The following is a 24372-nucleotide window of genomic DNA, read 5'->3' on the forward strand; positions in this document are numbered from 1 at the left end:
ATACACATTTTCGGATTAGGATCTTGACAAGCATTAACTGATATAGTTGTAAATAAAATGGGATTTACTTTTCTTAATTATGTATAATTAAGAAATAGATTACTATTGTAATTATTATTCCATTACAGGATGTTTCAAAACAGATGAACCCACTTTCAAAGCTGCGCGATTTCACATTGGGGCCATCTTTTTGAAATAACCTGTATAATAATAACATTTTATACTATATAAAATGTATACAACAACTGTGATACTGTGAAGTATATAATATATAATACAGAATATTTATTACATATTTACTACTTATAGTTTGATATATTTTATATTATTTATATTATATATTCTAGTATGTGATATTTATTCATAATTATCACCTATTATTATAATTATTACATAATTATATTATTATATAAAATAACACATTATGACATATTCTATATTATACACTGTGCATATAATAATTATATGATAAAATTATATCTTACATATATTACATACAATTATATATGTTATATATAATTATATAAAATATATATTTTATATATTTATATTAATTTATATATTATTATGTCTACATCATTGTATATTAATAATTATAAATAAAGTATTGTTACTGGGAGCATGCTTACAGTTGAGGTAATGGTAGGTTTTTTGAGAAAAAAGGCTTCAAGGAGGAAATATTTTGGGAAATGCTGACACTAAGGGTTCCATCACTTTTTCTTGCTTTACAGGTTTGTGGACAATAAACTGACATGGGAAATGTATCAACAGTTTCTGTGGGGACCAGCACTGTTCATCAGCCCTGTCCTGGAACAGGTTTTTCTGTTCAAAAACAGAAAAAAAATGGAGTAAAATTTAGACAATATTGGAAATTGATTAAAATATTAGAAGTGACTTGAGCTAAATGTTACTTTTTGGCTTTAATAGATTTAAACCAAAAATGTCTGATTCCAGGGTGCTGTAGTGGTGAACACTTACATGCCCAACACTCGCTGGTACGATTATTACACAGTAAGTAATTTTAAAAAATATTATATTTATTTTTATTAAACCCTTCAGTGAAAGGGTTTAATTTTTTATGGCCTCGGGCTTCAAACATTCTTCTGATCATCAGGTGTTGTCAAATCAGCTTATATATGTAGAATTTCAGATTTTATCTTGAAAATATGTAGTTCTGCGTTAAAAAAGGATTTGTAGTAAGAACTTCTTTAGGATGCATTTATATTCATTTTGTATTTATTTTCTATGCTATTCTGTATTTCTCATATATTTATTTATTGCTATATTATATATTTATATAATATAATATAAATAATGTATAATATATGAAACATATTTAGTCTGCATTTACGAACTTTCATTCAGAAACATTTTAAGTGGGTAATTCAACAAAGAGACTACATTTTTAAAAATTATTTTTAATTTATTAATCAGAAATAGGATGAGTATGTTTGCTTTAGGGGGCAATTCAGAAATTTATCGGCTCCTTTGGGATATATCAACCTGCACATCAGAGGTGGCTACATCCTCACTCAGCAAAGTCCTGCTAATACCAAATTTTACGGGTATTAATTATTAATTAGTATTTATTATTAATATTTTTCCTCTTTAAAAGGAGATATTTATGTCTAGAATATAAATTATAGCACCTGAAAACCATAAAATGTGATTTCCCAATAAAAATATTATTAGTTTTTTAAGTTTTATTTTATTTTGTAGCCAAAAAAACCCGTTGGCATTTACCGTTGCACTGAATGACAATTCAGTTGCAGAAGGGCACCTTTATTGGAATGTGATTCTGTGAAGTCCTGGGCAGCAAACTGGAACTGGATTCAGGGATGCACGGTCTCAGGCCTTGGATTGCAGGGACAACAGGCACGTTCCTCTTCAGATGCCAGCCATAGTTGAAGCGAGATCGCCCTTGTGGTCTTCTTTTATAGGGTGTATGACGCATATGAGATGGAATACTCGGTTGGTCAGTTTTAGTCACCTGTTCTGTCTTCCCCTCCTTGCAAATATGCCCCTCTCAATTATGGGACGTTATCAGAATTCTTAGTTGTTATAATAAATCTAAACATGAGCCTGGTCCTGCATTCAATTGGTCATCCTTATCAGTTTCAGAGCACAGTGTCTGAGAAACACGTAGCTAAATTCAGAAAAGTGATGTTACTTAGAAGGTACTTAGAAGAACTTAGCTGAAAGGAAAGTTCACTAGAAGAGAATTGGTCTTGTTTTTAACAAAACCAGGACAGAAAGGTTCCTTGCCATACATACGTTATGAATAAAATCACGTGACAAAGTGTTTTATTAAAATAAAAAGATTTTATACTTTTGCATTTAAGAGAGAAGAATTGCTACAAACATGTTAAACTGACATACATGTTCAAAACTTTTCAGTGCTTTCTTTTAAAGTTCAGCATTTTGGTAACAATAAGTTTTTCTGTATATACTTCAAAAGCTGGCTATTGTAATACTGATATAAAATACTTCATGTAAACTAGTGTCAGGTGTATGAAATACAATACGTAATAGAACATAGTGTTTGTATAAACATTTAAAGTATAAATTTCATTAGATAACATGCAAATACTGTGATATTTTAAATGGCACTTAAATATAGATACTGAAAATCTTTATAATTTTGCATCCAATATGAGATTCTGAAATGTACAAAGCTATAAAAATAACATATTTCTTCATTGAAGTCAGGTACTATTACAGAACTTGATTGTCATTTTACAAGCGTTGAGCCCAATGTCCTGCAAATCTTCACTAGTCCAAGTAAAGATGTCCACTGAAATAGGCCCAGGGATAGTTAGTTTTCTTCATAACAAAACATGAAAGCATATTTACATGAGAATAAACTCTTAAATTGTTGGTAAGGTAAATAAGTAGCAGCAAGTTATTTCTTCCAAAAATGAGGCTTAAAATAGGTGCCTACTTTTCATTGTCACTGATATGCACCTGTATAATATAAAATTAACATTCTTCAATAAACTCAAAATACTATTTTATTGCTGAAAAAAAAAACCCTATAAAACCCCTTATTGCAAAAATTAAAAAAAATCATGTCAGAACCTTCCAGGGTATTTTTATGTTTCTAAGATCAATGGAAAATAATGTAACTGTGCTGAAACAGTCATCTGACTAGTAATGAATAAAAGAATAATCTTTTCACATTATTCAAAATACTTTCTTCACTGGAAAAAATATTAGTTCATCAAATCTACAATTTTCTTTCTGGTTCAGTGATATACAACTCTGAATATTAATCCTGACGAAGTGAACAAAAGGCTTATGATCAGGGAGTGCTGAACAGGCATCAGTTTAACAGAAGCAGACGAAATGCTAAATGAAACTTGTACTTGAGATGCAATTAGAGCTGACAGTGGTACATGTGATGCTAGTGTTGGACTGTCTGAATTTATCAGTGACTCTATCTTTTCTGCTTCTTTATTGCAGGCTTCAATCTAAGGAAAAGAAAAAAAAAGTTATTATTTCTCTTCCTGTCATGTAAAATGACAATGCAAAAATGTTGCTAGATAGCAAAATTCAGGAAAGAAAATTCAAGTTATTGCTCTCAGCAAATAAGACATATTATTTTGGGGAGTATTTCTTAGAAAACATGTTGGAGCTCTCATCATAGATTTTGGTTCATCAAAATTACTGTGGAAGCCCTGAGTAGTAGCAAAGGGGAAGGAAGGAAGCTACGTACAAGTTATCATGAGTAATGTTTCCATGTTGATGCTCAAAAGTAAGTAACTCCAAAACTGAGGACTTACTTTCTGATTGACCTCGAAGTCTGCAAGTCTGGAAAAATCAGGGTATTCTATTTCTTGCGCTTTTTCTTCCAAATCAGGGAAAAGTGATTTATTTTATGGGAAGGGAAGAATGGAAGTAACAGGAAAACCTGAGAAAACACAGGTTTCCATTCCTCCACTGATGTGATGATAATTCTGAATTCATGTTAGCAAATCCATTTTTTCTACCTTCTACTGCAATCCATGAATCAGTTTAGCACGAGGTCTCTTTAACAGTTCTGGAAGCTGCCTCTAGTGAAATTTTAACTTGACAGATGTAATATCTGGATGCCCAAAGCTTTGAAAATTGAGAAACTTCTAGCTCAGCAACAGTTGTCAACAGTGAGATGAGCAGCCTCTCCCTGGTTTCAGATGGCCTCTCCAATTTCAGAGAGTCTTTCTCGCCCCAGGAGTCTGACAGCACCTGCTGCAGATAGAATGAGAGCTGACCACATTGGCAAGGCTCAAGACCTTGTTTCCTAAGTCCTGGTAACATTTTGGGCTATTTCTGCTAAAGAAGGAGACGTCAGTTGAAGCTCTGTTGCACATAGCAGGGTTGCTCTAGCAGCACAGGCAAGCAAAATACATTCAACATAGCTGCCTGAGAAACAAGTCCCCTACTAGATACTGCAGCTTGCAAATTTTATGGCAGTGATTCTGTTCCCTCACATTACACTACTACTGTAGTCTATCCCAGAAGCAATACTGAGCATGCAACATTAGACTGTAGGAATAAAATGGAAATGGGTAGCAGCCATCAACATAAAATAAACAACAAGGAAATGAACCTGCCTGAATTCTGTTTGTATTGTAGAAGATAAGAGAGAGATTGTGGGCACGTTTTCTCTCCCCTTCCTTTTCAAAGGTAAATCCTTCACTGTACACTAGCACACATCAATATGTCGGGTAACGGAATGAACCAGTCACAGCACCTAATCTCGCAGGGGACTTAATTATAAAGTGCTGTAAGTAGGGCCAGTCAAGAGTATTAGAAACAACTATAAAGTGGCAACAAATTATGTTCCTTTTAATAGGAAAAAGCCTCACTGGTCTTGCACAGGTCAACAAGTAGAGAGTGAAAATGAAACAACAGCTCCAAGACAATAATAAGGGAATACATAGCCAGAGCCTTGTTTCTGTTGTTCTGAACTGCTCCTAAGAAAATACTGCAAGAACCTGGAGCTGTATTTGTTGAGTTTAGAGTTTAGTACTGTGAGCCTTAGTTTCCTGTTTGCTAGTATGAACTAGCTACAGCACAGCAAGTTGGGCAGCTTATTGGAATGTTATTTCCTCTTTAAGGTCGTAATAGCATTTTGGAATCTCCCAGAACTTTTCACCATAAAGTGGAAAGGAATATCAAAACCAAGATAGTCTCAGAACAGTATAAACAGATGCTCTTTGGTACAAACTACTGCTTAGCATCAATAGATGCACAATATATTAATATGATATCAATATGTATGATGTGCTTCAGCCTAATATCACATATACTTCAATCTACTTTTAACCATTACACTGGAGACAAAGGAGTACCATTTCATATGCAGGTATACATTTAATATATGATTAATATTAAGAGGTCATTCAGAAATTTATTTTCATCAGTTTATATTTTCTGCTACTTTAGCCACAGGAAGTTGAGGGTTCTGCATTGATTAATTTTAACACAGAAATCATACTACTCTATCCTTGGCCTTCCTTTACCTTACCCCTCTGTGGCAGAATGCAAACCCTCCTCTCTCCCCCCGCCCCTCCTTCAGTATGGAGGGAGTAGACACATCTCCCTCTCTCTGCTACTTGAGGCTAACAGCTTCTTTTGTTTGGCCCAGAGCACCCTGGCCAGGGCCATTAGGAGAAGGGATTGCCGAGGCGCCAGTGAGCCGCTGGGCGCCTGTGACCAGTGTGGGGGATGTTTGGAGGCTTCAGGGGCACCCCACACACGGTGTGGGGGTGCAGAGAAGCTTCTAGAATGCCTACAGTCAGGTCTGATCAGTCAGTATAAAAACGGGATTCTCTCGTCGAGACTGAGCCCATTGTCGCCGGTCTCTCGGAGCACGAGTTGAAGATGCTGCCGCTGAGACGCCCCCTCCCCGGGATGGAGACTCCACTTGCCTTGCCGCCACGTGTGTGAGTAAAACCCCTTGCAGGATTGCGAGTATATTCATCCTTTCCGTGCACATATGCACGTGTAACTTCCCGTGCTTAATACAAGCACGTATAAAATTATTTCCTCGCACAATTGCGAGTGTATTTTTATTCCGTGCACATTTGCACGCGTACTTTAAATTATTTCCTCGCACAATCGCGAGTGTAACTTTATTCCGTGCACATTTGCACGCGTACTTTATTTCCTCGCACAATCGCGAGTGTAACTTTATTTCCTCGCACAATTGCGAGTGTATTATAAATTTATCCTCGCAGAATCGCGAGTGTATTTTCCTCCCGTGCTTCCACATAAGCACGTGTAGTATTCCGTGCACATTCGCACGTGTAAGTAAATTAACCCTCGCAGAATTGCGAGTGTATTATAAATTTACCCTCACGGAATCGCGAGCATACGCTTTACCTGTATCTCTTTAAGAATAATCCTGCACCGTGTTCAGGCAAGTGCGTACTCCTCTGGGACTCGGGGGTGGTTCCGGCATTGTTTTGAGTGAAGCCACGTGCATGCACTCTGTGGACCGCCTGTTGTACTAGTTGCTGCCCCTTAATAATTTTCCTCAACTGATACCCGAACCTATATTTAAGTCACTTTTGGAGCGCTAAAACCCTGTTTCTCACCGGTTTAATAAAAGTTGTTTTGGACCCTGTTGTCCCTTAAATTAGCCTCGGGGTGCCTCTGTGACACCCTCTTATTACCCATACTCAAAAGCCTCTTATCAGAAAAGCAGGATTTTCAAGACAGATTTTAACATCCATAATACTAGCTATTCAGATTTGAGTCACTAGAGAAATTCCCATGTATTCAGTACACCGAAAAATGCACAATTTAAAAATTGCTGTATTGAAGATAGTAAAGTGTATTCATATAAAAATGAAGTAAATCCATGCTTCCGTGCTGGGTAAACAACATAATAACATAGTCTACCTGCAATGGTTTGGGGTTCTGATCCACAGGAATGATGAGAATCACAATTTCAGATTCTATGCTTAAGTATCCAAACACATCACACTGTGGCACTGAGACATGCAGGCGGATTTTTTCAAGTATGTCAAGCACTGTTATAGGCTTTTTATTTGTTACCTGGAAGAAAACAAAGAACTTTGTTGGTGATGTGATGTTATACGAAATTACAGTTTTCTTCTTTAGTTTTAATAACGTTATATCACACCAGAAAAATTGTTTCAGCCATTAAACTATTTGGTTTTAAACTCTAGCAAAAAAATTCCAAACCCACCAAAACTACTAAAAACTGAAAGGAAGAAAGTGAAGAATGCGTTACTTCTTAAATTAACCATAGTTTTGATATGTGGTGTTCCCCACCTTCATGGTTAAGTGTGTGTACGTATCATGTACCTCAAAATCATGAAAATGGTTATCTGCTACAGTGGCTTGTACTCTCGTGCTGGAAAACAAGCGGTAGAGCAGCCCTACCAGCTGGCACTCCATTAGCATCACAGAATCTCTTCCAAGAGCCACCGGAAATGAAGAGCTATGGCTTTGTGAAGACAAATATATGTCTGTATATATGCAAACATGAGACATTTCAAGATCACTACATAAGTACCAGGTAAATATATTTTCATTTTAAAATTCTTATTTCTGTTCTGCTGTCTGTATCTGGCAAACAGTAATCTGATTGTTGATGCTCTATTTAATGATTGTCACACCTTGAAGGTTTTTCACCTTTTTTCTAGGTCAGTTCCGGTTGTGTTGAACAGTATAGATGTCCTGGTTTTGTTAAAAACAAGTTTCTCTTTTAGCGAATTTTTGCCTGTCAGCTAAAGCCTTCATATTAGCTGCATTTTCCTGGAGAACCCGACACATGTTTTGGTTAAACCTAGCAATGGAATGCAAACTTATTGATAAGCACGGATGGACATCTCGCGAGAGGGGCAACGAGAAACTGGTGATCGAGAGACTGACCAACGGTGTATAACATTCCATTCACGTGAATACTTCATATAAAAGTGGGAGATCACGAGGATCTCGTCCCTTTTTTTCCCCTTTTGCCTTTTCCCTTTTTCCTCATGGCTGACATTAGGAGAGGACCTTGCTGGTCGTCCCTGCGAACTGAGGCCTAGTGAGAGACTGAATCCAGCTCCGGTTGACTACAGAGTCTAATCCAGGACTTTGGGTGCTGGCTCTGCAGTTGCTGAGACTTACAAGATTGGTTTTGTATATTTTGTATTATTTTCTCTATTCTTATTAGTAGCATTAGTAAAACATCTTTAACTTTTCCAACTCTCTTCTCTCTGTCCTTCTTTCCCTCCCGATCGCCTGTCCTGAGTGGGAAGGGGGGAGAGGGAGGGGCAAAAGGGGGAAGTGGGGGGGGAGAGGAGGTTAACAATACATCTGCCAGGGTTTGATTGTCACCCCGCAATCTTAACCCTCGACAATAGACACCAACACAAACAGTTTGCTTGTGACTTCTGGTCATCCTGTTGTGTTCCGTTTTCTAGCTTTAGCTGCAAGAGATCAATCCTTGTTGTTCTACTGTAGCTTTGTTGCTTTTAAGAACACTGATACAGGACCTTAACAAATGGAAATCTTGGAAATCAAAGTAGACTAGATGAATTAAATTTGCAGGGTGTCACACACTTCTTTTACCAAACCTTGTATAGGCTTTCCTTGTCATAGCCCCACTAAAATGCAGTCTGACATGCTGAATGATTAGCAAACCCTGTTCAAACAGTTTTAAAACAGAAGCATATGGATACTTTCAGGATGACTGATAGTGTCAAACTTGGATTTTGATGTTTAGATTAAAAATCTAGATTAGAAATCTAGTAGAATAGATTAGAATCTTAGCAGATGTCTAACACTTCTTTGGTCTGTGTAGACACCAACTTTTGTTTCCTGCTATCTTTACAAAACAGGCCAGAGTGGTGGGAGGAGGAAAAAAAAAAATCAGAACTCTTCAGTATTTAAAGCAGTTTTTTCTCTTCAGAATGACCTGTCTGAACTGAGGTAAGCATACATTACTACTCCTTGCCCTCTGGGTTGGTTAAAGCATATGCCAGCACTTTCAGCAATGATTCCATCTACCTGAGACTTAACCATCTCCAGTACAGTGGATGTATATGCTATGCTATATATATATATATTTCTCTCTCTATATATATATATATAGATATGTACGTACACTGTCAAAAGCAACAGCTGCACATCCATCCTATAGTTTTATTGATGGAATCAGAGGAGATCAATGTCATCATTAATTTAATGTAGATGACAGAAGTATCAAAACTACTCAAATACACAGTTGGGCATCTTCTGTTGTATTATCAAGATATATTAACTGGCCTCTGACTCACACTGGAGTGACAAAAGCACAAAGCTTGTAACTCTCTATGCTCAGGTTGGTGTCACACAATGCACAGTCTCCAGGTGGCTGTGACCAGTTAGAGATCCTCTCTGGGGGCTTATTGGATGATCCCTGATTGAAGTTTCCAAAGCAGAAAACTTCTGTCAAACTTCTGTAACTTCTAGTATGTGCTAAGAGAATGCTGACTTGAATGTTTGAGAGATCACATATTTTAAATGTAAAGAGACATATAAATTTATATATATGAGTTCTGAAAATTTGAACATTGTGTATTGTGGCTTTAGGTGAGCAAGAAAAGAAAAACTCAGCAAGACTGTGATGACAAAGGGAAGAAAAAAGAGAGGAGGAAAAAAGAACAAAGAAAGCAACTACTAAGTACCCTAATACAGGTTTTAGGGTGCTTAGTATGTGAGAGGAATTATCACCAAGTACTTAATAACTACTTGAGTAAGCCCAATAAATTTCTTTAACTAGAAAGCCTTCTCCTAACTAAAACTAAAAATTCTTCTTCACAGCCACAACATGCCAGGAAGCAGTCATGACCTAATGACACCGTTACTCAGCAAAATTTGTCAACGTGCAAACACACACACAGATCTCTGGGAGGAAATTAGTAGAACATCAATCAGCAGCACATCCTTGAGATGAAGACCAACCACACACTGGGCTGCAACAGCAAGAACAGAACCAGCAAAAGTCATTGTCCAGTGGCATTCAGCTTGTGAAATTTCTACTCCTGGAAGTTTTAAAAACTCAGCTGTCCAAGCTGATCTAACCAGAACTAACCTTGCTTTGAGCAGGGAGTTGGACTAGATGGTTCCAGGGGTCCTGTTAAAGTTAACTTTTCCCGTGTTTTTACAATAATAGCTAATTCTCTCTACTTCTAAACATATAAACAGGTTAATGTAGTTTTATACTGTTTAGGGGAATCACAGAATGTTAGAGATTGGAAGGGACCTTGAAAGACCATCTAGTCCAATCCCCCTGCCAGAGCAGGAACACCTAGATCAAATTATATTTCTATTTGATATTTTAAAAAATAAAAATCATGTGTAGATGCAAACATGAACTGTTTTGTTTCACTAGGCATGATCGCTGTATTACTCTATTTTGTTGTGATGTCATGCCAAAAATCAAGCATTCTGCTCTATTCCATATACTGAAGCATAAAGGCAGGGGTCAGTGAAGTGCAATCCTTTCATACACCACATGGGGAGTTTGGGCCTAGTTAGTTGTGTTCCGTGATAGACAATCAACATCAGAAGATCCATCTTACACCAGAGTTTTTCAAAGAGCAGTAATGAGGGATGCTGGTATCTAACTTACAGAGATGCTGAATTAACACCCAACATTTCAGCTGATGAGCAATGAAATCTGTGACAACTATCTAGATAACCCAAAGAGTGTTATCCAGCCCAATTTAAACATCAGACAATGTCAGAATTAAGTTACCTACATTAGGAAATAGTGAGCTAGCAGAATAATCTTAACCAAAAGTAACAAATATGTACTGTATTACTAGCATGAGATAGATGCAGTTCCCATATAATTTGTCTTTTACTATTACAAGTCATTTAAACTGCAAATCTGAATGTGATTGTGCCTACTTTAATTCTGTTTCGCTTTCAATTTCTATACTGCTATTAAGAAATGGAGGAAAGCATAATCAGGATAAAGGAAAAAAATCTAATCACACATTATCTAGTAAAAAATAATTGGTTTTATAATGTATTAACTTTTCATGAGAGAGTATACAGTAACTTGAATTTTCCATGTACCATTTAACATAAGGCATGATTAAACTATTTACCCTTGCAAAAGCATCCAATTTGTCTTTATCATACAGGATTCTCAGCATTCCAGCACATAGTGGGCAGCAGGCTCCTATGTGAATAAAAAAGTCTCAGACACAAAAGCATATAGTCTTTTCACTTTTTCAAATAAGCAGAAGTCAAAAGTTGAATGTAAACAGAGAAAGAAAATAGCAAAACTACCAAGGCAAAGTAAATCTTTCAATTTGATAGCAAAATTGCACAACTTCTAAGATTTTTTTAAATGTTGAAAATATTTATAATGCAAAGCAGTCACCTTTAAGTACACATTTACTACTATCAACATGAAGCAACAAGATGGATTGTCACATGTTTCAAGATGATACATTATTATAAGCTAAAAACTACAGGCATTTTGTGTACAGCAAGCCAAGTTCTGTATGGATGCATGCATATACAATCACAGAAATGATGCCATTTCAAGAGCTGAAATAGCTAGGACATGACAGAAGCAATTATGCACACTGCAAATATCAATTTATGCAGCCATACCATGTTGGAGCTTAAAATCTTTATATAGTATGGAGGGAAAAAGGACTTGTCTGACGGATTCATGTGTAACACAAAAGCATGCCATATTTCTACTGTTTTTCCTCACTATCTCAAAAACCAAAAAGCTAATATTTCAACTTTCTACCTATGATTGTATATTTAATACACCCCCAAAATTATTATATATAATTAATATTCACTGAGTGACTTTTGCAATATTAAATGTAATACCGAAGCATAAAGACCCCTTTTCAAAACAGTGAATGAGAAAAATACGTAAAACCATTTCTTTTTAAAAACTGAGCTTTCCTTCCTCTGTGTGTTACCTGTGGTTAGTTACTGACTGTTTCATAAATGAAGTATTTGTGAAAACAATAAAAAACAAGTTCAGAACAGTAAAACTGCAAAACTATTCCTACTGTCTTCCTCTTTCACAATACTGTAAATACATATGGTATCTTACTCTATCTTCTAATTAAATACAATCTTTGCTCTTCTGGGAACTCTACTTTGACAATAGTTTAAAATTCCAGTGTGGTATCTGTGCTGCTACTTCCAAAAACTTACCCATCTGATTCCCAGTGACATTCTACCCTAGCCACCACAGACCTCATTCCTTTCTCCTAAACCAGGCCTATGGACATAGCTGCAAGTTTCTAAAGACTGACTTAAGACTCGTGAAGCCAAGGCCTTTCTGCTTCAGAATTGCTTGGCTGAGTCCTGATACTGGCTTATTCTAGCCCTAAGAAATATCTCTATTTCATCCATTCTCTTAGATGTTTCAAAGATATGAAAGACAATATTTTAGAGCATAAGTTTTGCTCCAAATAGACAGCTATTTATACACATGGCCTGGAGACTCTCCTATCTGCAGTCAACTCTAACAAAGAATTAACATACCTGGCGCAATAACAGGTTTGCAGCCTGTAGCAGAACGCTGGGGACATTTAACAAAGGCACACTCTGTATGAAAGCCATAGTCCGAGAGAACACCGACAGCCTGACAGGGGCTGTAATAGTCGACAGCCACACGGTCAGAATAGGCGGCACAGACACTGCTGTAGGTTTCCCCGTTATGTCCACAGACAGGTTCCACTGATTTGCAAAATGGCTGAAACACACAGAAATGTTTCAAAGATTAATTTATCCCTGCTACAGACAAAATGCCAGAGTAGTTTTAATATTAAGAAAATCAAAGTTCATGGGAATTTGCTGATAATATTGTCAAACATCCAAAAAAGTAGGAAATCTAGAGTAAATAACTTGCTGGTTTAGGAATAGGTAATAAATGCAAAGAATAAATACTTAGAGAAGGTGACAGAAAAATGTCAGTTGGAATCTGGGAAATGTACAATAAGGCACGTTTTGGGAAATAAATTTCGTTCTTTGCTAATGCAAAATGACCATGTCATTCAAATTAAATTACATATTAAATTGTTTAAATGTAAGATTACTGTAATTTCATTATGTAATAAATATTACTTTAGTAATCAAATGAATTTATTAGTAAATTACTTACCGTTCATTTATTAATACTTTGATGGGTTATTAATAATTTATTTATTAATTCACCTCAGTGTATTTTTATGTTCTTAAAATTTAGTGTGTGTGTGCATGTTGAGTCACCATCCCTGGAAGTATTTAAAAGATGTGCAGATGTGGCACTTAGGGACATGGTTTAGTGGTGTAATTGGCAGTGTTAGGTTTACAGCTGGACCTGACCTTAATGGTCTTCTCCTACCTAAATGGTTCTATGACTTCATTTATTTCTAACACACTATTTGAGAAGATAAATGTATACATTTATTTCAAAATAAGAAGATCCATTACTAGAAACCTCTCTGACAAAAATATATTTACTGTAGAGATATCTATAAAATATTTATTGTGTCAATTTTCTCTCAGAGAAAACGTACCTACCGTATCATTTGATTCAAACCCATGTGTAAATCAAATAAAACTGCAATACAGTTTCTTCCTATTCTGCCTGCACACGTATATTGCTGACTCTTTGCAGACAAAGCATCACTAATACTTTTGTCCAAAGTCTTGCGAAATGACATAATTCATTCCATAATTTCTTGCTAAGGTCTAAATATTTTATTTAACTAATATTTCAAGTAAGTCACTATAGCTACTTGATCGCTGTATATCCTCTAAAAGAACAAGACAATTACAGTTTCTATGTTACACACCTAAGCTAACAACAAAACTGATAGAGGACAAGTATATGTGAGTACACCAAATAGTTCCATACCTTGCAATCATCTTTCTTATAAAAAGAAGAGTGAAAACTTAAAGCTACCAGTGTCAAAGCCTTTGTGAACATGGATACAACTAGGCATATAACTGCTGGAGAAAAAAAAAAAAAACAGCCATGCAATATTCCTCTGATCTTTACTGTTCAAGGGCTGAACATTCTCTGAGTATCTCCTGAAATATCTGATGTGCAATGAGAAGAATTATCTGTACTTAATGAAGCTGCTGAAAAAGGGCAAGAAAAAGACAATATAAAGACAGAAAGGCAGAAACTAGAAGTGGGTTAAAAGAGCAACAGCATTTATAATATAGTACAGAAAAACCCTGATAAAATGGCCTGTATGTCTAAGAATATTCATCAGTTGAGACCAAGAGAAAGTCTCAAATCAATCTTCATCATCTGCAGAAAAGCTGAAGATGAAGAGCCTATCAATGGTAAAGCCAGAAACTTTGAAAAGAGTAGCTTCAGACTTTTCTTGTAACGTGACAGAAACAGCTTGTCTCCCAACAACATAGGGAGCAGTGGGGCGGAAGAACTAAACCTAATCCTAATCTTTCTTAGGGATCAATATGAAGATTTATCTAATCCAGACTCCCTGAAGAAAATTTTACAGACTGACTGGTCTCTAACAAAACTGAGGTGTAAATAAATCCTGAACAATGAACTTGGTAAAACTGGGGCAAAATCACACAAAACTTTATACGACCACAACCAGGCATTAATTTTTATGTAAAACAAGTTCAAACTGGTGAAAAAGAGCATTTAACTAACCAAGAAACCACACTAATTACTGCAAACATGCCTCAGTGCAAGCTTTAATAGTGAAAAATATAGGAAGACTTAATATAAATATCAGAGTATCATCACCAAGAAAGCATAAGTAAAGCTTTTGATTGATTTTGAGACAACTGTTAACTAAAGCAGAGAAACACTTGACAAAATCGTAAGTATAATTTTGTGAGAGTACTTTTTATCCTAGTGAAAATTACATTTTTAAAGGATTACTTCCAATGAAAACATTTTGTAAGCTATAAAAACCAGAATATTGCTAAGTTGAACATTAAAGAACAAAGAAGATTTGACACTTATTGTAAGAACAACTTCCTACCTGGCATGCTCCTCGATATGCTAAACTTTTCCCTTTTTGGTACAAAGTACACAAGTTACTGTATTCCACATTGTCTGTGTCACAAACAGGATCCCGAGTCTGGTCACAATTTAACTGCCTTGGCACACATTCATGCTGGCTACATTCGAATTTTCCAAAACTAGTCAAGCAAACTTGTTTCTTTGGTATGCACCTGCATAAAGTAATGAAAATTTCATATCATGTCATAGGACATTTTTATGTCTCAAAATTTTCAGGGAAAATATTTTCAATGAAATCTAGCTACAGTTCAGCAGAGCTGCAGGAAATACATGCAATAAAACATTCTGAATAGCAAATTTCAGGTCTCATCACAAACCTGAAACTGGTTCATACCACATTCAGTCAATGTATGTGAATATAACTACACTTTCTACTAAAACAAATCTCTTACCAAGTATTTTTCAATGGATTTTTCGAAAAAGGCTTGGATAAACTTCTTACCTACTCCCAAGATTCATTTTGTAAATGCATGTAAGGAAAACAAAAACATGAAAACAGTGAATTGCAAGAGAAAAAGATTACATTGAAGAGGTCTAGCCTCACCCTTCCTTGAGAAGGTAGTGACAACAAGACTTACAGGATTATATGGTGTCAACTGCAAGTATCTAATGGGATTCTAGCTATCACATCCAATCTTAGGGATTACTGCAAACACGTGGAAAAATCTAGCATTGAAAGAATTTCCTTTTTTGGCATGTCATCCCTCCTAAGCCTTCACAGATAAGAGCAGCAGTACACAGCAGAATTTTTTTTGCCTTTATATTAAATATGTACCTTCCACGGTGTTACCTGCAAAACGTTTGCTAAATGCCCTGCAAGATATCCCTCTGCTAGAGAAACGCCAGCCCATAGAGTTTGATGAACAGACTGATGAAAGGTCAAATGGCTTTAACAATCTCCTTCTACAGATGACAACAAAGTTGCCACTGGCTTATGTACAATTCTTATTCTCTCTGAGCCCCGCTGTCCTATGCATTACACATTTTCTTTTTATATTAGGGAAGACTCAGAAATTCTGAGATTTAAACACTTTACAAGTGTACTATAAGATCTTAAACTGATTCTAAGTACTTCAGAGATCTTTTAAAATGGGCATGTTTAGTTTATGCTACATTATCAGGCCTGTACTGGAACTGGGGACATAGAGCTGAGGCTCTAAGCATAATGGTTATTCTGTAAAACTGAAAAATCTCTCTATACTTTCCAAATTAAAAATATAAAAGGCAAAAAGTGTATCGCCACAATGCAGCTTTGAAATTCTAGTTTTCAATGCCATAATAGCTATTACAGCTACAAAACTACAATTTTTTCACTGCAGTTTTCTGCATCAAGTTTGAAGTACAGAAAATGGAAAAAAAAACTTGCTGTAATAAGTTTTCATGAAAGCCTGGTATTACACAACTTCTTACGGTGGCTTTCTTTCAAATACAAATTCAAAGGAGATTGCAGTATTGCACAAAACTGAGAAAACTAAAGACAGAGCTCAATATTATGAGTCACAGACTGATTTCTGTAAGAAAGGTCAGATTTTCTTTTCCCCTGGCACTACTATGCAGCACATTTTTGTTTTAATATGTTTGTCTGTACAGATTTTGTTTTTCCTGACATTGAAAAACAGAGATTGTACAGACATGGTTTTCAAAAGATACCAATTAAGATAAACCCAAGTCTTCCAGAGGGATCAATATTTTGAATGAATGAATAAGCAGGAGTGAATACAAGTCTTGGATCCAGGTGTTTTGGTGTTTAGTTTTTTTTTAACTACTAGAAAGAGGTATGAAAAAAGGTAGTAAAAAGACACCTATTGTCATTTCAACATAATTTGATTCTCCCATGTTTGAAAGTACACATCAGTTGTATTTTACTGCTAAAACTGATTTCTGCATGAATTTAAAAAACCACTATGTAAACAGAATGAAGAACTGACAGTTATTACAGTCCATTACTAACTATGGTAAATAAAATACAGTTACTTCGAACAGTTCTATTTATTAAAGTATCCCAAAAGTAGAATGTTATTACGATATACAACACATTCAAAGAAAAACTAAATCTGCTTCATGAGTATATGACGTTAAAGAAAAGCTTTAAAACATATTCTACTTTTACCTCTGATTTTTCTTACAAAGGTTAGGGTTACAAGGATCCTTGGAAATGCATGATCCAAATTCAAATTGATTGTCCTGGAGCCCAACACAACGAGCTATGCATGCGCTTGGATATGTGCGTCCATTTTGACCACATACTGGTACGAACTGATCTACACAGTTACATGGCAAACCTGTAAAAGCAACACAAAAAACAGGGATTTGGTGCACACTTATTTTACATGACAGAAGATGCACAAGTGATCACTAAGATATTTTTGCCTTCCAGTAAATGCAAAGATGTGCCATATCTTCAGCAACTCCCTCCTTCCTTGTAATTTAGCAATGCCAGAGCACGTATGCACTTATAAGTAGTAGGAAGGGAAATCTGTGTCCCGCCTTTTTGCTAATTCTACTCAGCTGTCTACATTTTTTCCCTAAACCCCTTATCTCTTGTTCCCAGTGGGATTACCCTTCTCTACCTATTTTTACATATTACATACATTTTACATATTACATACATGAGGTTTTATTTTTCAGTACTAATTTTTTTTAAAGCTCTTTTTCCTGAAGTGCAGGTTGGACACGAGAAAAATAGTTAAAAGGGCATATTAATAACAAATTATCAGGTATTTTCCATTAACCCTGTAGAGAGAATTTAGAAGCTAATCCTCACTCTAAGAATATTAAGCTTACAGTTTCCATAGTTCGGAAAGTTACCTGTAAACTTCCGACGTTCATCTTCTGAACTATGCTCAGTTAGACACTGACGTGTAGAACATATCAAGTTTCCAGCAAAACATGAACAGACATTACAATCGATATTAAAGGACGTTCCATGACCTTAAAATAAAAGAAATTAAGTAAATGCATGAAAAATTAATGTAAATATACCAGAAGACTATATACTCTTATGTATGACATAGATATTATATTTTCAATATTGTTTCTCTAATTTCCCTTATTCCGTGTCTTTTCCCATTGAAATTGTTGTCTTTTGTTAGATTTCAAGTTTTGCTTTATTCACTTAAAGTCTGTTCACATGTTTTTGATTAACTAGTTAAATAAGTAAACAAGCACTTTATCCTTTCAAAGCCTGTATAAGTTACTTTTTTGTTTTTTTAAGAACAATTTAAAGCTGCAAAAGGAAATACACTCAGAAAACACAAGAAGTGGCAGCATAGTACATAGTACTTCTATAAATTCTGGCTAGCAAGCACTGTATTTTTAAAGCTAAAGCTTATGTAAAGATACATTATTCTCCTAAATTAATTTTACTTTAGACTGCCAGACCTTCAGCCATAGTCTCATACGCAATGGAAAACTCCTCCGTGGTGCTCATTTCTTTCCTTTGTGTGTACTTTTTGTTAGGACATAAAAAGTGCCAGTGCTTCATTCCAGTCTTTATTGTTTTGTCACATCCATTATAGTCCTAATTTCAGCCTCAACAAGCAGTACAACTTACAATGTAGCTTTATCCAAAGCCAGGAACAAGAAATCTTGTAGCAAAGCTGAGCAGAAACCCAGACCTAGATTCAGCACAAGAGACCCACAAATACAGAAGTCTGTGTTCATCCACTAGTGTTCAGAAAGGAGCCCGTAATAATGCAATGGATACCAGCACAGCTGTTTTTTGAGGATGGAGGAATCTGCCCAATTTTTGCATTTTATAAGTCAATAACATTTTCACACCCGAACTGAAGAATTAAATTGCAAATTTTAGGAATGTTTCTTCAATTTAACAGTTACAGCTTGATTTCATAAACTGTATGTATGACTGCCCGTCACTGTGTTGTATGTTTTCTGTAAAAACAGTTCATGTTGGTGACAGCCAATCTATCCATAACCAGGGTTGGTTATTAAATCTCTTTTCAAAGGGTTGATATTAAGGATTAGAAATTTTTAAAAATATTACAGGAGTACAAGGAAAATCCTCAGCATTTGAGTAATTCAGAAGAAATACAAGACAAATGACGGCAGAACAAGAGGGGATAAAAGAGAAATCCTCCGTAGCACAAAAAGCTCTGCTTAACCCAAGGAAGGAGGAATTTGTCAGGAGGGAAGAAGAAAAGTTTCCAAGATTTGAAGGTAATGCCAAACACACAATCTCTTAGGTGATTCTTCAAAGTAAAGAGTAACTGACTTGAAAACTTTGCAAGGCTAGCACTGTCGAAGAGTGCACACAGCACACTGTCCTCTTCATCAGTAGTCATGTCATAACTGGAGTCAATTCACAACACAAAAATCCCCAGCATCAGGTAAAGCATTCAGGGCTGTTTGGTTTATAGACCATGGTTTTAAAAACCGCAGTTCAGATTTTATGACTTGAGCCCTGGCATTTTGCAACTGACATATAGATTAAGTATAGTAACTACCAAAAGTTAATATGGTTACTGTAAATTTTTTATGTTTTTGATACACCATCTAACAAATTTGGAAATTAGTAATTTTTATATTTTATTTTATAATATCAAGAGTTTTGCTCAGCATACACACAGTGAGTAATTATGGCAAAAGAGATGAAGCTGTCTGCTTTTGGTTTTGTGGGGTTTTAATGCTTGTTTGTGGTTTGTTGTTTTTAAATTGACAGCACTTACTGAATACAGAATACCTACCAGTTACACATACTGTTGTTATAGTTACCACAACAAGTGACAGCTGTACTCTGTGCAAAAATAAAACACAAATAAAACTTCAGGCATATTTCTGATTACTTTCTTCAGTAATCTGAAAAGGTGCAAGTTTCTTTGGACAGGCAATGTGTTAGAGAACCTGCCTCAGAAGCAGCTCTTGGACAGATGAATGCTAAATTCTCTGTAAGATCAGAAACATTTACCAAAAATCTCCAAATTAAAACAAGCATGAAAAACCCACTAATATAAGCAAACTTATAATCTCTTGCTTTAAACTTTCCTAGTGTTTGGACACCAATGCAATTGGTTAAAATATATACACTTATAAAAAAGGTTCTGTGAATAATAAAGATGGCTAAACTTAATTTGTAAACCACAAATGGAGTAAAAGTATAAAACTATGCATCCATGGACACATACCTAAATATGATACATTGGGGGAAGTGATAAGAGGAACAAAAATCTTTTAGAAACCCTTAGGCATTATGTAGCATGATTAAACCTAATGTAGCAATAGCAGGCATAATGTAACAGAAACCTAAGAGAGACACAATAGCCCTATAGAGACTGGACATGAAGCCAAGCGGGATGTCCTTGGCTTACAAGCTGGTAAAGTGGAATGTTCCACTAAATGAAGAAAGAGCTACAGAACTTTTTGCTGAGTAGCAGCACAAAATGACAATATGTGTGCTCAATAAATTAGGTCAAGAAGCCAACACCGGGTGGGGGCACAAGGCTGCAAAGACCTCCAGGTACCACTAGAGACCCCTGATGAAGACTCTTTGAATACTAAAGATGGACTTCTGGCAAAGGGTGGGGCTATGTAAATAATGTATGTTTAATGCATTAACTGTTAGAAACAAATGAATATGTAATAGGTGTAGTGACAGGGCTCATCCTGGGGGGATGGGGTTGTCGCCAGCCTGGCTAGAAGGTGAAGTCAGAGACAAAAGAGACAAAAGGAATCCTATAAGAAGGTACCAGACAATGAGCAATTGCCAACAAGCGCGTGCAGAACGCGTGGACAGTGCATGCAGCCAATCATGTTGCTGTATAGTGCGTGCTGTAACGAATCATATTGTTGCAAGGTGTGTGGACAGGGCAGCTTTTGGTATAAAGCTAGCTCGGTCGGACAATAAAGTTGAACTCTGTGAACATCATATTGGTGTGTCAGGTTCCGTCTCTCGCATGGAAAGCAACAAATAGGTACATGTAATAAATACCAAGAAGTGCAAATCAAGTGCACGCTCAATTAGAGGTGAAGTACTCCGAGCGTCCAGTGTGCTGTAATAAAAGTGCCTGCTTTTTAACACTTTCAAAACAGTGTTAAAGAGTCTTTCTTGCCGACCTTTTGGTGTCAGAAGGAATAACAGCTTTTGTGCAAGTGACAAAACAAATATTAAGATTATCTGAAGGAGTCAATAAGTATGTGGACAACAGAAAATCAGATTGATACACTTCAGTACTCAACAGACATTTAATTGCTCTTTAACATAGGCTTTCAAGACAAGAAAAGGATAGGTAAAAAGTGCTCACATGGATAAATAACCGTGAAACAGAAAAAATGGATAATGAAGGGAGGTCACTAGAGGAGTCTCCATGATACATAGAGTGGCTGTTGTGTTCAACATAATTTATATGCGATCCAAAAAACAAACGCAAATATTTATGTGACGAAGCCTATTAATAACACTAGGGTAGAGAGGACCAAATAACAAAGAACTGCAAGAAAATCTTCCATCCACAAGTTCTTCTCCCAGAAAGGAAGCTACCTATTATCAAGTACCATAAAACACAGGATGTGAAGCAAATTAGTGATCTTTTGGTTAAAAAATGGTATACTAAGTACATGCTTCACACAGGACTTTCATTGGTTGAGACAGACACAGTTCAGTGTTGATTTAAATAATGGAACCTTCCAGCATATATAAGAATTAAACAAGTATTATATATAGGGATGCAAACATAAACTTTTTGCATTTTCTGATATGCTCCGCATTCAGATCCTCCGGGTCTTCATATATATCTCAAAATTAATTACTTAAGGAACAGGTGCTGTGTAAAGATATAATTACTGTTCGAATACTTACTTTTTCTTTGTCCACCAACAATGCATGATTTTTGAAGGTCAACACAACGCATTTCCATGCAGTTTTCTAGCAATCCACTGTGTCCACAGGTACAAATCTTGTAACAACCAACATCACCACCAGCTGAGGATGGAACCTGAATAAGTGTACCTTGACGGACAACAAAATCTGAGGCTTCTCCCAGTTTGCAGCCTGTATACAAGGAAAAAATTTAGCTTATATTTAGTAAATACTTTGGCAAGTGCCGCTACCAAAAATAACTACTACTTTTTGACTTGTGAAAAAGCTAAGGTGTTCCTTATGCGGCCTTGCTCTCGCCCTTTAGACAAATTCACTCATTTCATAGAGACAGCAAGTAGCAGAAATAGAAGATATTTGCTCAAAACAGTGTACTTGTAGAAATTTCACTTCAGAGAAGACTGGTAATTCCAACATTACTCAAGTAATCTCATTTTCCACAGTTCTGTGGGAGTATGAAACCTATGTGATATAAGAAAATACCACATACGCTTCAATGTCTCCAATACACAAACTGTATTAAAGGGTCTGACAACCCTTTCCCCCCTCTCACATATTTTATTGTGTCTTCCTTCCCTACTTGTACCTCTCATGTGAACACTGAAGGACTCTTATTGGTAGATGTGATGAGAGGAGAAAAGGAAAAAAGGCAGGAAAGCTGGATTTAAAAAAAAAAAAAAAGGAAAAGAAGAAAAATGGTTTTAAAAATTGCAAGAAAACAATAATAGATTATAATGACCCTAGAGTGATGAACAGCAATAAATCTCCCAAAAGTTTCAACCAATAAAAAGACTGAATTCAAACATAAAAGTCACCTTCCAACCTTTAAAGGAAGTAAACAACTCTTCAAATGCTCTGATTTTCAGATCACTTTGAATGACTTTTGCTGCAAGTGAAGACAATACAACCTCTCTAGTAATAACAAAATTATTTCGTAAGCGTCATAGAAACATTAAAAAAATTATGTCCCTAGGCTCAGAAAAAATCTCTCCTCAGTTTTAGAAGAACAGAAGTGTAGCAGATATACAAGTGATGCAAAACCCAGTTCTCCTGTTTGTAATTAAAAAAATCACTGGAGAAACCGTTGATCCACTGCAGAACTGCTGGAACAAAAGGGGTTCAGGGAACTGATGTGAGACAGCTAGGGAAATGTTCTCTATGACTTCCTCGGAAAGGAGGCTGCTTCATGCAATTCACTTTAAAAATCAGCTCTCACTTGCTCAGTCTCTCTCAACACGTGTCCAAGCAGCCACGAAATGCAACCTTTCCTCTTTGCTTCAGGAACCGTAGGTGATCCCTCACATCACTGAATGTTTCCTTTTGCTTTAAAGGAAGGGGAAAAACTGTGGCAAGTGCTATTGGCATCTAAGGTGGAACAATGAAGGGGCTGGTAGAAGCTGGACATCATACAGTCTCTCACCTCCTTTTCTAGATTTGACTCTTGCTATCAACACCATCCAAGCCTGCCATTTCAAAATTAGATAGCTGAAACTCATTCTACACATATCTCTCTCCCCAATCAGCACACATTTATGCATGGAACAGAAGTCAGACGATGCCTATATTCTAAGTATGTAGTTCTCAAATGACCACAATTGCCTTTCTAGTGAGGTGCATCTACATTAAAAGTATCACTCAATGGAGCAGCAGCAGAAATTCAGTCAGCTGTGTACTGCTGCATCTCCAGACATTATCTTTAATGAGGATCAGTACCGTGGGCCTCAGGGAAGGATAAGGTAGCACAAAATCCCTTATTCCTATTTTTGTTGTTTTCCAAAGTCAGCGTCTTTTTCCTCCCAAATGCAAGTCTATGTACAGATCTAGGAGAAACACAGAGCTAAATCTACCTTGCGGTTCTGCCTTTTTCCTCCAGTCAATGAACTCACAGGCAGTCAGTCATTGAAGTGTAGAGATGTTGCATAAGTGCTGCAAGCTCAAGCAGTAGAGAAAGGAAAGGAGAGGCAAATAAATTAAGAGCCATGCCACCTCCTTCCAAAGCCCTTGACCTGGGCACTCATAATCCAGTGAAGCAGCAACAGTGAAGCTCTTAAAAAAAAGTTTGGACGTTAATTTACTCAGACCAGAACTAGTTACTCATGAGCTGCTGGGGAGATTTTGAGAAGTTTATCTGGTCTATGAAGAAGGATTTTGGATAATTACATATAAGATACCATCTTGAACTTTAATTTAACACCAGAATTGCTGACAGTGCAAATATACATCTCAAGGCACCCTGCATTTGATCACCTTTCCAGAGCTCTCAAAATGTCCTCCCCAAGACTGACAGCCTAATTTTAACTAATTTCAAGGCAAGACACAGTGTCCATTCATTTCATGAGCAAGAAAAATGATGTGGATAGGGCTAATAACATATGGAAATACAGGGAAATACATACCATGCTGTCTGCAGAAGCTACAGCAGAAGCTGCACTGTATTTGCGGTATTGCATGCTTGTAATTTTAAATAGCAGGCAGGCTGCTTAGAGACCATATATGGACATTTATTTCTTCTGATGCAAAA

The 24372-nt window shown here is 36.2% G+C and overlaps 1 protein-coding gene across 4 annotated transcripts in view; it reads right to left on the bottom strand.

The window, feature by feature from the left end:
* Window positions 1–2302: 2302 nt before the first annotated feature.
* Window positions 2303–24372, bottom strand: part of RECK (reversion inducing cysteine rich protein with kazal motifs) — a 62536-nt gene continuing 40466 nt past the window's right edge. For all 4 annotated transcript variants that reach the window (XM_065832220.2, XM_071804655.1, XM_065832221.2 and 1 more), the window contains 8 exons: window positions 21834–22025; window positions 17831–17953; window positions 17133–17304; window positions 14982–15174; window positions 12514–12724; window positions 11100–11173; window positions 6889–7044; window positions 2303–3470 (listed from right to left, as the gene is read on the bottom strand). In XM_065832220.2, the coding sequence (XP_065688292.1) occupies window positions 3246–3470; window positions 6889–7044; window positions 11100–11173; window positions 12514–12724; window positions 14982–15174; window positions 17133–17304; window positions 17831–17953; window positions 21834–22025 (1346 nt within the window). In that variant the 3' untranslated portion in view covers window positions 2303–3245. The remainder of the gene's footprint in view (window positions 3471–6888; window positions 7045–11099; window positions 11174–12513; window positions 12725–14981; window positions 15175–17132; window positions 17305–17830; window positions 17954–21833; window positions 22026–24372) is intronic.

The sequence above is a fragment of the Patagioenas fasciata genome, chromosome 2 (assembly GCF_037038585.1).
Source record: "Patagioenas fasciata isolate bPatFas1 chromosome 2, bPatFas1.hap1, whole genome shotgun sequence".
In the NCBI taxonomy this organism is placed as follows: domain Eukaryota; kingdom Metazoa; phylum Chordata; class Aves; order Columbiformes; family Columbidae; genus Patagioenas; species Patagioenas fasciata.